The sequence below is a fragment of the Anguilla anguilla genome, chromosome 19 (assembly GCF_013347855.1).
Source record: "Anguilla anguilla isolate fAngAng1 chromosome 19, fAngAng1.pri, whole genome shotgun sequence".
NCBI classification, from domain to species: Eukaryota; Metazoa; Chordata; class Actinopteri; order Anguilliformes; family Anguillidae; genus Anguilla; species Anguilla anguilla.
In genome coordinates, this window is record NC_049219.1 from 10,354,847 (window position 1) to 10,370,693 (window position 15,847).

Here is a 15,847-nt window from a genome sequence, read left to right on the forward strand (position 1 = left end):
TTTTTAGCGGCTCCGTCCCACCGTTTCCTGATGGAGATTAGAGATGGGGGGGGGGGTGGGGGAAGGGGGGGGAGGACGCCACCGGCGGAACCCGCTCCCGAGCCAGCGACATGTGGGGAGGACCGACAGACAGAGGAATAACCGTCCAAAACCCCCCCCGAAAAAGAAACAAGGCTTCCAGCTGGAGTTCTCCAGGATGATGAAAGCCCACCCCTTGGGCACAGAGCGGCACCACGGGCCCTCGGCCCCAGCAGCACGCCGCCATTGAGCCTGAGCACTGAGCTACAGATACCTCCCAGATACCAAGCCTTCAGCCCTGGTGAATTACAGCGCGTCAGCGCTAGCATGGGCTATGCTAGCCCAAAATACTGCAGTCTGTGCTAGCCCAAAATGCTCCAGTCTATGCTAGCCCAAAATACTGCAGTCTGTGCTAGCCCAAAATACTACAGTCTATGCTAACCCAAAATGCTCCAGTCTATGCTAGCCCAAAATACTGAAGTCTACGCTAGCCCAAAATACTGCAGTCTATGCTAGCCCAAAATACTGAAGTCTACGCTAGCCCAAAATGCTCCAGTCTGTGCTAGCCCAAAATGCTCTAGTCTACGCTAGCCCAAAATGCTCCAGTCCAGTACTAGCTAATGACAACTTCTCCATCAACAGTAATACTATGTCCTAATGAAGATGTCCTCTTCTTCATCTGTACACACTTCGGCCCAGTCGCTGAATGAAGTGATGCTAAATATTACAAAGAGGTCAAATTACAATATGTTGGTTTGAAGCACCAGAAGTACAGACCAAAAAAAAAAAAAAAAAAAAAAAAAACTCAAATTACTCATCGCCTAAATCGAATTTGCATTGGCACAGGGGACATTCTAAAAGCTTTTCATTTAGAACATTAGGCTATACACAGTATTCCGCAGCACGGCGAGGGTTCCGTGATTGCTAGAAAGCTCCGGAATGTTCCGGCGGGCGCACACTGGGCAGACGCCATTCATCTGTTCTCTGAATCTTCTGTAGAACAGCGCTCCTTCTCTTTGTCAGCGAGAGCGCATAACATCGGGGCTTACTGAGGGGGGAAGTTGAACGATAGGAAGTTTTAAGGTGCGGACACGAAGAAAGTTATCGTTAGGGGTATAGTTATCACGTGATAAGTGTGAATGGGGCTTATGCCAGAAAGCAGTATTACGCAGGATTGTGCCATTCGTGGGATGACACTGGCCTTTTTTTTGCAGAAAACCCCTGCTAACAATGCTAACCAGTCGCCTTCAGCATGTCTGCGCTGTGGAACGCACATCAGCTCAACACCGATTCCAGGACTCAACCGGGAAAAAAGAAACAACGTGACTGTGGGTGGCGTCTGCCTGTGTGTGTGTGTGGGTGTGTGTGTTTGTGCACACGCGCATTGTGTTTAAACACACCGTGTTCCCATTGTTTGTTTTTTGCACAGCTCAAGCAGAGCTGCAGAGACAGGTACGTCACCCTCTCTCTGGAAGGTAAGGGGGGGGGGGGGGGGTACACTACTCACCATGGCGACCCGTAGATGCGCAGGCCCCGCACGGTCACCTCGGAGTCCTGCAGGTAGATGCAGTTGGTCAGGAGGGACTGCACGTTCTCGTAGTTCTCCGGCTTCAGCTTGGAGGCCGACGGGAAGTAGTAGAAGTCCTGCTTGATCAGGTCGGCCATGAACTCCTGGTCGAAGGTCAGCTCGTGGTTCCCCGCGATCACGATCTTTATCTCGTAGGGCAGGGTGCCTGAAAGAAGGATGGGCATGGGGGGCAGAGAGGTTTAGAGCGGGTGAGACAGGGCACGGGGGGCAGAGACGTTTAGAGCGGGTGAGACAGTCCACGGGGAACTCTGGCGGACATCTTGAGATTCCAAGCAGGAGAGCTCCAGGACAAATAACAACACAAACATAACCCAGGCTCTGGTGCAAAACTTAAAATCAGTATTTTTGTTTTTATTTATTTTTTTTAATGTTATACTATTTCCATCGAAAATCTCTGAACACTTGATCGATTGTTCCACTTATGCTCACGTTGCGTAGAGCAGAAGAAATGCAGGCCGTTTCTTAATCTTTTTTTTTTTTCTTTTTTAACTTCTTGAGCAAACGATGTCTGCCCAAGATGAATTTGTTTGAAAGTAATGCGAGGTCATATTTCACGTCCTTTTGACAACCTTATAACTCCCTTGGCGCTTTATTTCACTTTTACCAGCAGAATCTTAATCAAAACGAATGTATTTAGAGATGCGTGTCATCGCTGGCAGTCACTCAAATGTTTGTGCGTGACCACAGAGGAGAAACGGGTCAATCTGTCCTTGAGGAAAATAAATACAAATGCATGAGAACTATTTAATGGTCTTGTTTTTAAACGTGCTTCCACAGAATGAGCACCAAGAGAAGGGAACAATTAAGAAAATGTTTTTTTTTTTTTTAGTCTTTGGACAATCAGTTCAAAGAACTATTTGTGCTGTTGTCAAGGAAAACACGCATGGACGTATTTAATTCTGTAAAAAAGAAAAAAGGTATTCTATTACACTACTCAGTGAATCCTTACAGTCATCTTCCTCAAGTCAGAGAAAGACGTGATGCCCTACATTCTTAGTCAAAGCCTTTTGCCTCACAGGACAGGAGCCAATCACCTTGAGATAATGTAGGCTGGAAACGCAGAAGCAACTCATATTACTTTTTTTATGTCACCGTTACGGTCTTAACGTGAGCCGAAAATGTCACCTTGCCAACCGTAGGGCACAATGCTGACAGACACACTGAGCAGTGCTGTAATTCACGGTGGAGTCGTGTTCGGAACCACGTTCATTTCATGGGGAGTAGTCAAGCTCTCGTCATAATTCCACAGAGGGAATGATTCATTTTCATAGCAGATTTATTTTATATGAAATTGGCTGCTGAGCAATATAATGCGCAATAAGGAAATGCTGAGTACTGAGATGGAACATTGTAACAGAACATCACGACGCAAGGGCATACCAGGGCTGGTAAACCAGGCTGCTGTAAACCAGTCTCTCCAGAACAGAGCTACAGACCACCATACACATGCATTCCAGAGCAGAGAAACAGACCACCATACACATGCATTCCAGAACAGAGCTACAGACCACCATAAACATGCATTCCAGAGCAGAGCTACAGACCACCATACACATGCACTCCAGAGCAGAGCTACAGACCACCATACACATGCACTCCAGAGCAGAGCTACAGACCACCATACACATGCACTCCAGAGCAGAGCTACAGACCACCATACACATGCACTCCAGAGCAGAGCTACAGACCACCATACACATGCACTCCAGAGCAGAGCTACAGACCACCATACACATACATTCCAGAACAGAGAAACCATGAGGGATCATGAGAAAGGCCATATCATGAGAAAGGCCATATTAAAACGATTAGCCAGATACCAAAGTGTGGAAAACCCACACAATTAGCATCACAGCAGAAAAAGGGAAATCATTCATTGTCACGGTTACGTTTAGGTTATTTTATTAGCGCGTTATGAATGCTTCTCTTCCTTTAACCGCAAGCCGCCGTTCTTCAAAAGGATCGAGGCGCTGCAGAGATGGACGGGACTTCTCAATTAAATCGTCCCCGTTGAAGAACACAAAGCGAATCGAAAAATAAAAAGTCGTCGGGAGTGCTCAATCAAACGCGCACAAAGAGATGAAAACTGAGGGAAACTGATGAAAAAATATGCCTTTAGTGTGTGAGAAAGACAAGCCCCCCCTTAGCCCCCCCCCCAGCGCTCAAAGACTAATCTGGACTTGCAAGTGGCAGTGCATTGCTGTAGTTATGAGCTACCGTCTCTCGCAGGCTTTTGTCCTTTGTTTCAAAAAGCTGCTTTAATGTAACCAAGAGTTTCAGTTTTAGTCCAAATCAACCCACAGCACAAATTATGTTTTTTTTCCCCCCTCAGCTCAAAAGAAAGCAATTAAATAAAATCAAAGCAGAAACAAAGAAAGGAACGTAAGTGCCTTTGTGTAGGGAGGACCGTCGCTCCCCTGCGCCGCATAACAGAATCTAAGAAAACAATAATAATTTACCTGAAGATGGATATGATGTTGGGCCCGAAAAATGCGTTTTAAAACATGACCGGGCTGTACTATTGATCGGTGTTATTCTCTTTGGCTGAAAAGACGTGAACACACAACAGAGATCCCAGAATTCCCACTCTCACACAGGAGCCAGGACAGTTTGGTGGGGGTGGGGGTGGGGGGGGGAGAGAGGGCTTAGGGTCCCCTTCCGGAAGGTCCCGGCTCCCCTGAAGCCATTGTTCCCGCTCTCGCGGGTGGTCCCCCGGCGCTTCTGAAGGGGATTACTGGACTGTGTGGCTGGAGGCTCCGCCCCTCGGGCGTGTCAGAGGGCCTGCTCTCCCCCCCCCCAGCGTGTGCCGCACGCGCCCACCCACTCAGAAAAGCCCCCCCCCCCCCCCCCCCGCTGCACACCTGCCGCTGAATACTGGCCGCCACCCTGACGCTCACAGGCAACAGCAGGGCAGCCCTGCGTCCCTGCAAAGGAAACGCCACTGCTCCCTCAACATATGGCCCCGCCTCTACAGAATACTCACAGAAGGGGAGGAGTGCAGTTTGCCAGGACAAAAACTTCAGATTAAAAGTTGTCATCGACACACACAAAAAAAATACAAGGATACATAAGGATACGCACCACACTGATGGGGAAAAATTCAAAAAGGAAAAAGGGAGTGAAAGGGAGAGAGAGAGATGGAGAGAGACAGAGACACGGAGAAAGGGAGAGAGAGACAGAGAGAGAGAGAGAGACAGACACAGGGGGAGAGAGAGAGAGAGAGATTTGCTCAAATGTCCGCGAACGCCTCGTGCTCATCCGCTGCCTGATGCCACCCACGCGCTCAGGACGCAGGCGCGCGTCACGGCGGCGTGGGGGACGGGAGCGTAAACAGCGCTTAGCGCGAAATCCGCTCTCATTTCCAGCCTGGTAGGTGGTCCCCATCTCTCTCTCTCTCTCTCTCTCTCTCTCTCTCTCTCCCTCTCTGCGCGAGCGAGGTTTACAGTAAACACGCCGTCGCCACGGCAGCCCTCCTGTCCGCTCCTCCATCACACGCCCCCCACCCCCAGAACCACAGGAACACAGGGCGGCGGCCGGCACCATTAAACCCACCAAGGCAACTACAGATCAAACCCTAATCTCAGTTCAGACTCTCCAGGAGTTGATGCATCAAAAAATGAAACCAACTGGGATTCCGATGCATCGGGTCGCTGCTTAGTCTAATCCCAGTGTGCAGTCAGACATGGCAGATTTCCTCACGCAAACTGAAAACGACGTCCGATGAGGAACAGCTCACGCTGCTGAACACCACAGTCGGGATCACAGTGTTAACAGCGCTGAACACAGCAGTAATGTTCACCCGAAATGGCACTGAACACCGCAGTCCTGCTGAAACAGTGAGGACTTCGTAAAAATAAGTGCACAGCACTCACGAAACGTGCAGTAATGCGCTCCAATATTTTTTCTTCTTTTTTTTTGGCTGGACCACAGCAGCGGGGCCAGCCCTACAAACGCGAACGTCTGTGACTGAGTGATGAGGTTACACCACTTGTCGGCTGGTTCGGCCCAAATTAAATGTTTAAGTACATTCCAAACAGTAAAAAAATATATAATGTGAGAATCAGTAAAAATAAAATTTTAAAAAACCCCAGAGAGAGTTTTCTGAGAAGGCGCAGAAACGGAATAGAACTCGGCCTCAAACCCGTCACTCAAAACGGCTCCGTGTTTACTGTTGTTTTTAACGTTATGAAGCGCGTCAGGTTTTCTCATTAAGACTTTGGCAGCGAGCCCCTGTCGCCGGGTAAACACGGCAGAACAGCAGAGATAAAAAGCACGACACAAAGCCACTTCAGACCCGCCCGGGAGAGGGGAAGAGCGCTCATTAAACTTTAATGCTCCTCCAGTTCCGCAGGAGAACCGGGGAGGAGAGAGGAGTGGGAGGGAAAACCTGCAGATTCGGGGGGGGGGGGGGGTGGATTATGAACAGGTATGACCAATAGGCAGTGGGGGGAGGGAGGCCGGGGGTATGTCACCAAGCAGGGCCATTAGAATGTTCTTAACTGAACACACAATCGCTCCTGGCAACTGAAAGAAAGATTCCAGAGTTCTAGAACACTGACTTAGAATTCTGAAGAAAAAAACATTACAAAAAACCTGCTCTTCAAAGGGTTAAGAAATAAGCAGAGATTCCTGCTTCCCAGAAAAAGTGCTCCACTCAGAGCCGGAGTCCCCATTTCGCCCCCCCCCCCCCCTCATGGACGGTAATAATCACCCGCTCAGAGGAGACTGTGAGGAGATGCTTTCCAGAGCCCGCCGGTGTCACACACCCCACGGGCTGCTGGGTCTGCTCCGCTGCCTCGCCGCCTCACGCACTTCAGAGTGGGAGCAAAAGCCGGTCAACGAGAGACGCCAAGGACAGGAAGAAGGGGAAAAAACACACTGACAGACCCTTCATCTGCAAAGGGCTCTGTTTTCATGCGAGTGCAGTAGGTCAACGCACTGTCAATTATTCAGAAGAGAAGTAAGTGTGCAGGATCTTCTATTTTGCGGAGAACCCCAAAAACAGCCCCGCCCGCCCTTTTGTTCCCAAGCCCCAGCGGAGCGCAGGTTCAGAAACATGTGTCTTTATTTTCGGGAGAGGACCCGGCGGCCGTATGTGCCGCTTCTCCCGGCTCCTCCCAGGAGCCTCTCCTCCGCTCCTCCCCAAAGCCCCGGAGAGCTGCTCCACCCACCCATCAGCGAGATAAGGGGAGGGAGCGCCTCCCTTTCTGATGCTAATGCGTCTTCGCTCCCGCGATTATTATATCTTTATTCTTTTTTGAGGCCGGGGGACGATGTTTACTCGGGAGACGGGGGGGGGGGGGGGGGGCGATCGCGGCGGTGCCGTTTATTTACGGAGTCACTGAGAGGTCGGCTCGGTCCGCCCTCTGGAAAGCTGATTATGATGCCGCTGACTGATGGCGCCCAGGGAGAGGTGGATGAATACGTGAGCCGGTCCCGGCGCGCTGCGGCAGGCCCGTTAATCAAACGCCGAGAGGCGAGCCGGGAGATTCCGGAGGCCGAGCCGAAGCGGGTTCTCCTGTCCCCGGCGCGCGGAACGGACGCGAGGGATCGGAAACCAGGTGGCTGCTGGGAAAGGATGAGCGGAACACGCGCTTATCGAGGCGCCTGATGGAGTCGACGAGGTTAGCGATGGAAATCGGGCGATGGCGCCCGTGGGCGAGGTCATCGCTGCCTGTGGAGGCCCCCCGAACACCGCCCAGCCTTTGGGAGACAGCAGATACCTGGGAGCCTTCTTTGCTCCTCCCCCTTTCCTCCTGACGACCAATCGGATAGACGTCTCAGCGCACGGTGTCTCCAATGGCGAACGCCTATGCTGCCAGAGGCTCCAGGTGCCAGGCCACCAACCCCCCCCCCCCCCCTCCCCCCCCCGCCCCCCATTCCCAGTGAGACCAGGACACCCCCGGCTGGATTTACAACATTAAACTCACAAACGCACGTAGCAGAGCCCTCTCCTGGATGTACCCCCCCCAAGAGCCTCCATGCTCCGCCCCCACCCCGAGGGAGAACCCCCCCCCCCCCCCCCCCCCCCCCCCCACCACAGCGGGGCTCTAACGCACCTACCCCCACCTCCCATCGCCTGCAGTCTGCACCGCCGCTAACAAAGCTCTGAGCCGCTGCCAGGAGCCAGCAGGCCCCCCCCCCCCCCCGCTAAAATAAGAGCTGCAAAACAATAGAAGAAGAACAAGGAGAAGGAGGAGGAGGAGATGCATAACTGTAGATGAGGGACGCAGAAGAAAGAGCAGAGCAGCTTCTCCTGAAGCGTGAAGGGAAAAAAAAAAAAGTTCATCTGTTTCCCCTGCTGCACTCCCTCCCCTCCCCTCCCCCCCCCCAATGTTCTAAAAAACACAGGTGTGAGAACACAAAAAAGGGAAGGGAAAAAAATAATCATAATTTTCTCTTATGAATATATACAGCACCGGGTGTTCTGTTCATCCAAGGCAGCCACACAACCGCATCCAAGAGGAGCGGAATCCAGGCCTCCTGAATATTCATGAGGGGAGGAGTGTGGGCGCTGCAGGCGGGGGAAGCCCTGCCAATAGGAGGCCCCCGCCTCCCGGACCGCCATGCGGAGTGACAGGGGCTTGGCTCGGCCCCCGTCGGCCCCACGGCCCCCGCTCCGTTTGGGGCTCCCGACCGTGCGGGACGTCCACTAACCTGGGCGGCTCGCGGGGGGGTGAGGGTTCAAACGCATTTCATTCCATTGGCTCGGAGTGCTTTACCTGCTGCAACGTGCACATATACACGAGGGGGGGCACTGTCCAGTTACCTCTCTACCCCAGTTACTGTCCCAGTTACCTTTCACACGGTCCGTCTGCCCTCTAAGAGCTACACATGGACACAGGTACACATCTCCTCTGATGCCCTGAGTGCCCGCATGGAGCTCACAGTGCAGTCTCTACATCAAACACCACAGAAAGTCTCCCCTATCGGTCTGCCCCTCTCTCTCTCTCACTCTCAGACTGTCCGGTCAGGTATACACCCTTGACCAAGGCACTGGCCTTATAACGGGAGTTGGTCCCCGGGCGCTGCACTGTGGCTGCCCACTGCTCCTAAGTAGCTTGGATAGGTCAAATGCAGAGAACAAACTACCACACAGGGTTCAATAAAGTGCATCTTATCTCTCGCTCAGTCACCCACTCAGTCAGTCAGTCAGTCAGTCAGTCAGTCAGTGGCTCACTCACCGAGCCAGTCGTTAAACTTCTTGACCTCGCTGGGGAGGCCGAGCTCGGTGAAGTCCCCGGCGTGGATGAAGACGTCGCCGTAGGGCATCTGGATGGCGTCCGTGCGGGAGTGGGTGTCCGAGACGCAGACGAAGCGCGTGTACCCAGGGGGCTTCGGGGCATCGTGGGGCAGGGGGTCCACCCTGCGGCACGGCAAAGGGAAAGACAGGGACAGCTAGCACCCCCTCGAGATTCGGTGTGTGATACAGGACACCATCCTGAACTTCTTTAACAAGTGACTGTGCGAGTACTTACACTATGGCAATCAGACTTATACCGGTACCTTCCAGTAATATCCACCTGCAATGTGCCAAATTATGCATTTTCGTACATGGGTTTTTTTCAGATGGAAACTGCAGATAAGGTCAAATCATTCTTGAGACAGTTTTAGAACATAACCAAGTGCACCCATGGTCCAATAATTTCAGAGAATTAAGAGTTGACACCCACCCATTTATCACTGGTGCTGGACTTCTCAGAATGTACACAAGAAGGTGAATAAAAGCTTCTACTTTCCGCAGACAAGCCAGGGCTCAATCCTAACATTTTTTATTTAGGAGCCCACTAAAGCATCCGAATTAGTAGATGTGCTAATACATTTGTTTTTCCAGTTAACACACATAAATATTCAGGAGCAAATGGTCCTAGAATGGAAGCACCGTAGAGTCATGCACATGCCACATCAGACAGTCAGCACCTACCTCACATTTCCTTCAGCATGAGAACACGTGACGGAGCAAGAACGCAGTGGCGCACAGCAGTACTGAACTGAAGGAGGGAAACGGTGGCAGGACTGGGGCGGCAGCGTGGTATAATGGGCAAGGAGCTGGTCTTGTAACCTAATGGTCGCAGGTTCGGTTCCCAGGTAGGACACTGCCGTTGTAGCCTTGAGCAAGGTACTTAACCTGCATTGCTTCGGTATACATCCAGTTGTATAAATGGATGCAATGTAAATGCTGTGTAAGAGTTGTGTAAGTCGCTCTGGGTAAGAGCGTCTGCTAAACGCCTGTAATGTACTGAACTGAAAGAGGGGAACGGTGGTGTGCGGCAGTACTGAACTGAAAGAGGGGAACAGTGGTGTGCGGCAGTACTGAACTGAAAGAGAGGAACAGTGGTGTGCGGCAGTACTGAACTGCGCTGTAACCCACACTGTGGGCTCAGAGCTCTCAGTCAGAGAGCAGTCCCGCGGGAGCGAGGCAGGTTGGAGCAGCTACGCCCCCCCCCTGCAGTCCTGGGGGACCCGGTGCTGTTGAATAAGCATGGCCCACTTTAGATCCGGCGAGTTCAAAAAACCGCGCTACGCGGCTAAAGCTAACGCGCTGGGGAAGGCGGGGTGGGGGGTGACGCGGGGGGTGGGGGGGGGGTGTGGGGCTCGCAGATGGAACAGGGAGCCCACCTTACCTCTAATGCAAAACGCAAGGACTTCTCAAGGACTTTTAAGGATATTAAACAAGTTTTTTCTTCTTCTTCTTCTTCTTCTTCTTACAATAGACTTGTGCTTCAAACGCCGCTAGATTGGAAATCTCGGACTCACGCTGAAACCGGTTTGCTGGGAGGCGGGAGGCGCCGCGATTCGGAAAAATGTACGAGGACGAGATTTTCTATTCACAGCCCTTCAAATTTTCGCCGCACGACAGCTACACACACAGCTCCTTCAGGCAAATCGAGGCAAAATCCAGGCGTGCTCACAAACTAAGATTTCTTTTTTTTTTTTTTTTTTTTTTGTACACTGTGTTCAAAATAAAGCGCTTTGAAGGTTTATATTGCAGGTTCGTTCTGAAGCAGGATCAGAGACTTCACACACAGAGGTGAGCCAGCGGGGCTCTGGACAGAGAGAGGACATGCGGGGAGGGACAGGGGTGAGCACTCACGCTGGTGCACGTGAATGAGAGAGAAACAGAAAGAGAGAGAGAGGGAGAGAGGGAGGGAGAGACAGAGACAGACACGAAGAGAGACAGAGGGAGGAAGAGACAGAGAGAAAAGAGAGAGAAAGAGAGAGAGAGGCAGGCAAAGATAAAGAGAGAGGGAGGAAGAGACAGAGGGAAAGTGGGGAGAGAGAGAGAGCTAAAGATAAAGTGGGGAGTAACAGAGAGAGAGAGGGAGGGAGAGACAGAGAGAGAGATGGAAAGACTGAGGTTACGGGACTGGGGGGGGGGTGCTTACATGTGCACGTGGGGGGGCTGGAAGCGGCCCTGGTTGATGTTGTAGAAGGTGAAGGCCTGGGTGGGGTTGGCGCTGTACTCGTCCACCTCCACGGTCACTCTGCCCCCCCTCTGCTGCTGCTGCTGCTGCTGCTGCCGGCGGGCCGCCATGATCTCTGACAGGGTGAAGGCCATGGCTGTGAGCGGGGCGGGGCGGGGCGGGGGCGGGCGTGTCTCACTGGCTGGCCCTCCTCTCTCCCTCCCTCGCGGCGCCTGTAGCGGGCATGTCTCTGTTCAGTCTCCTCCGTCCGCTTCGCCCGTCACACACCTGGAAGAGCTGCGGAGAGACGAGGGGGGGGGGGAGGGTGTGTGGGGAGGGGGGCGGGGGGGGGGGGGGGGGGAGACGGAGCAGAGAGCAGGCTGACAGCGAGTCTGTTTGCGTTGGACCGCCCTTATTTAATCTCGCTCAGGAAGATCCCCGCACGACTGCCAGCCCCGGGAATTCATTAGACATATTTCCGCCTCTGTGACTTGATGAATTTTCCGGAGTTTCGGGGAATGGGGCGGGAATGGGGGGGGGGGACTCAGCCAGAGACCGCTGCAGTATGGCGGAGAAAGGCGCAACTGCCTGGAAATCGATCGCCGGGGTGGATCCCCAGCATGTCTCTTACCGGTGACACCGTAACCAGGGTGACAGAGAATGAGAACGTCTTGGCATTGCGATTGTCAAAACCAAATCTCCGACAATCCAATTGGCTAAGACCCTCACCCTTTGGATGTCTGAAGGCTTCTGAGTGTCTCATTATGGGTGCAGACTGGACCCTATGATTGTGAGCTTTAACTGCATAATTTCAGTGGCCCACAATGCCGACAGGATGCCATTGGTCAGGACTCTACAGTCTCGGGGTGCCATTGGCCAGGACTCTACAGTCTCGGGGTGCCATTGGCCAGGACTCTACAATAGCGGGATGCCATTGGCCGGGACTCTACAATAGCGGGGCGCCATTGGCCGGGACTCTACAATAGCGGGGCGCCATTGGCCGGGACTCTGCTGTAGCGGGGCGCCATTGGCCGGGACTCTGCTGTAGCGGGGCGCCATTGGCCGGGACTCTACAATAGCGGGGCGCCATTGGCCGGGACTCTGCTGTAGCGGTACGCGATTTGGGCGCGCACAGCCGGAGGCATAAAGGGTTTAAGAGGATCATGGTTGCTTGGGCTACAGCTAGACTATTTCCTCCCAGCTACTTGCCAGCAACCAACAGGCTACCAGCTGGCCACCATCACTGTGAGAACGTGCAGGTGTAAAACGCTCACTGGCTCACACACAGTGATCCTGGAATGCAGGTGTGGGGGACACATCAGCCCCCCCGAGAGGTGCAAACGGTGATTACAAACTAGCGGGGGTGGTGGGGGGAAAAAAAAAAAGAGGGAAAATTGTTCAGGAAAAAAGAGACAGATGTCCAAAAGTCTAGAGAGATTGAAATGTGTAACTTCAGAAAGAACAGATAAAACAGTTACTGTGCTTAACGCAATAAAGCTACAGAATCGCAATTTACAAAATCACAAAATCTCATTTTATCCTCCCCCTGCCATTCATTAAGCATGAAAATTGGGATGTTTTTTGTAATACATTTTCCATTTTTCCAGTAAAAAAAAAAAAACCAGGGCTGAAATCTGACGGAGATTTTAAGTCGTCTGTTGTCCTGGAGACAGCTGGTGCAGACACCTTTTCATCGGACACCTTGATTCCTGTCTAAATTAATACTTTTATTGGCGTATGAACCGGAGAAACTAATTTGCCGTCTGCTTATCAGGACTGATGCCGTGTCTTGTAACACACTCCAAACAGAGGTGCCACGCACAAATTTGGGCTTATCTTGCTTTTCTCTGCAATCCAAAAATGTTTTTTATTTTTTAAAGAAGTTATTCAAGAAGTGCTCATTTTGAAAGCAGAAAATCTTTTACAAAAGCAGCAACCCCGAGGTTAAAAATGATTTTCGACAGAAAGAAACGAGGCTTCGCCAGTGGAGAATCTCTTCCGTGTTTTGTCTATGCGCCTCCATCAAATGAACAGAAAGATTCACCTGCTTCGGCTTTGAGGGACAGAATGAATGCAAACAGCGTAACCGTCAGAGCACTGTTCTGAAAAAACTGATCTTCCCAGCACACTGATAAACATGTGTGCGCACGCACGGGACTGTATGTGGGATTAATCAAACTCCAGCTCTCTGATAGCTGGCTGCCACTGGTGTGAAATGCTCCTGATGGCCAAACGCTTTCGTGTGGCAAGTGTCCTGGAAAGCTGTGATGGCCTACATTTTATTTTATATTTCATTATTTTTTTTTTTTAAGCTTAGCAGATTTTTATATTATAGGACTCCTGGGACAATAACCTCGATAATTATTCATGTTTCACATTTCTATCAGAAGGAACTGGAAATACAGAACCCGGAATGTTCCGTGAGGCCACTAGTCTCAGTGAAACGAATAGTCTTAATAAAATTAAGTAAAACTTGCGTGGGTTCATTTTTTTATTGAGCACGTCTCTCAAAATGACTTAAGCCAAAGTCTCGTAACCATGCCGACTGTGATGATAGCAGTCTTGCTGTGGCAGTCTGTCTCACAACCAGAATTAACAGGTAACACACAGTTCCACAGGACAGTCAGCCATGCAAAAAAAAATCTAATTAAAACAGTTCCAACTGGATTTCCAACTTCAATTGTAAATAACTACACATCAAAAAGGGCTAAAAATTACATAACATTTGTCTTCTTTACTTTTCACAAGCTTCTTTAGAATCCCACAAGCACACTACACAATCAAACACTTTCGTTGACAATGACTTCAATCTCCCCACTCTCAAAGAGATTCATATTTTGCTTTTATTTTAAATTAGACTACTTTGGAATGGTTTGTTCTGTCAATTTTATTCCTAAACAATTGCATCCACACACACACACACACACACACACACACACGCATGATCAATGCAATAAACACAAAGAGATGGGTTCTTACTAGACCCAGTAGGCGCAGAGCTGCTCCTGAAAATTAAATAAGTGATCCAATACATGCCCAGTCTGTTATTTTACCCTATCTACTGATATTGTTGAAGAGTATGTTATACAAATGAGATTTTTGAAAGCATGCATACCATAGAGAGATGCATACTCCAAAGACATATTTTTGAAAATAGAAATAGAACTTGACTTTTAAACTGCGAAAATAATAAATATCAAATCACCTATGACTTCATTTTAGATTATACTCCCTCCCAACACTACTTGCAAATAACTGCTTATGTTTTTCACACTTTATTTTTAGTTTTCAAATGTTATTCCAACAAGTAAAATAATTTATCAAAGTATGCCATATCAGCGTCGTTTAAAGTATGAAAAATGAAAAGGCAGTATTTCCAAAGGCAGAACAGTATTTGCAAGCAATTCACAACACAGAATATAAAAATTAAGATTCTTTGTCCGGTGATTTTACCCCCATAAAAGATCATTAAACGATATTACCAGCAGATCTATAATATTCTGTTAAAAGAGCCGTGACTGACTGGGTGAAGCCGCATGAAAGGTAATAATAATAATCATTATTATTTTTTAATACAGTAAGTGTAGTGTTTAAAGGGAGCCGTCAGATAGATGTAATGGACAGTCCGAAACAAGTATCTTTACAAAGTCTTTCGACACCAGTTATTCCTGCATTTCACCATAAGGTAATGTCCGAAACGGACCGGACTTCTCGCTCAACACTTTTTGGGCAACAAAATCCATGCATTTTCTTCAAAAGCTTGCCACTTCATAGTAAGTAGCACCGACACTGGAGCAATTCTGCATTTCTATATCACTGTCTACACAGCCGATTTGAGGTTAAAAGGGATGAAGAAAAATGTTAAAAATATGCATGCTGACGGAGACTGAGATGGAGATGAGGATGTAAATGGAGATGGATGAAAATGGGGATGAATACCAGCCTGGAATTTGTGAAGCATCTGGAAATACTTACCTAATATCCGAGAAGAGCAGCGCCGTTAGCGTCGATCTGACAAGAAATCTCGCCGTTTGTGAATTGACTTGATTCCTTTCACGTGCGTCTCATGCAGCTCTCTCTCTCTCTATCTCTCTCTCTCTCTTCGGTCGTTGCGCTACACGCGTGCTCCTAACGCTCGGAACTCAAACACCCCCCTCTCGCGCTCCGGCTCTGGATCCTTCCACCTCTCTCCCATCAGAAGGGCCGGGCGAAGAGAATCCGGGGGGAACAAGCGACAACACATAGCCTTCTGTGATTGCCCCCTTAATCTATTCCTACAGCTCGTGGATCGCCCACTCGCCATGAAAAACCGACCAGTTGGTTATTTGGGCGAATTTGCTTGATGCATTGATTGGCGAAATATTTTAATGTTCTGTGCGGTGAATGTGCAACACTGCATTGTTTTTGATGTTCATCTTTTAGCCAAGACTGTATGTAGTAAACCTACATTCCATTTTTATTCATTCGGTATACCTTTAGACCATGATTTCTTCATACAGCTTTTTTTGCTTTTAAGCTTTTTTTATTTTACATAAGCTCTCGAGCGCGTGCAGCATATATAAACAGTAGATATAAATGCATGCATGTAGAATTCATTGCGCTGGGTAATGACGACCCGCTGACCTGGTTTAAAATGTTCAGTGCGGGAATGAATCTTAAAGAGAACTCTGCCCCGTAGGTCTGACCACCTGTTTTGAATGGTCAGCCTCGTTCGCGGAGAGGCACAAGATCTGTAAGTTTGTTACACCTTAAAAATCAAACCCAATAAACCAGGTGAGGTGCATTAACTGCATTGTTAACTGTTTAAGAGTTCGATTAAGTGCTATAACCAAATTAA

The 15,847-nt window shown here is 49.8% G+C and overlaps 1 protein-coding gene across 2 annotated transcripts in view; it reads right to left on the reverse strand.

Moving 5' to 3' along the window:
* Window positions 1-15,520, reverse strand: part of mpped1 (metallophosphoesterase domain containing 1) — a 39,239-nt gene extending 23,719 nt beyond the window's left edge. The window contains exons 1-4 of one of the 2 annotated variants that reach the window (XM_035402537.1): window positions 14,986-15,520; window positions 10,993-11,298; window positions 8,791-8,972; window positions 1,526-1,751 (exon numbers count right to left, since the gene is read on the reverse strand). In XM_035402537.1, coding sequence (XP_035258428.1) covers window positions 1,526-1,751; window positions 8,791-8,972; window positions 10,993-11,165 — 581 coding nt within the window. In that variant the 5' untranslated portion in view covers window positions 11,166-11,298; window positions 14,986-15,520. Of the gene's footprint in view, window positions 1-1,525; window positions 1,752-8,790; window positions 8,973-10,992; window positions 11,308-14,985 lie in introns of both variants that reach the window. The other variant, XM_035402536.1, reaches the window with a different exon arrangement.
* Between the last annotated feature and the right edge of the window lie 327 nt (window positions 15,521-15,847).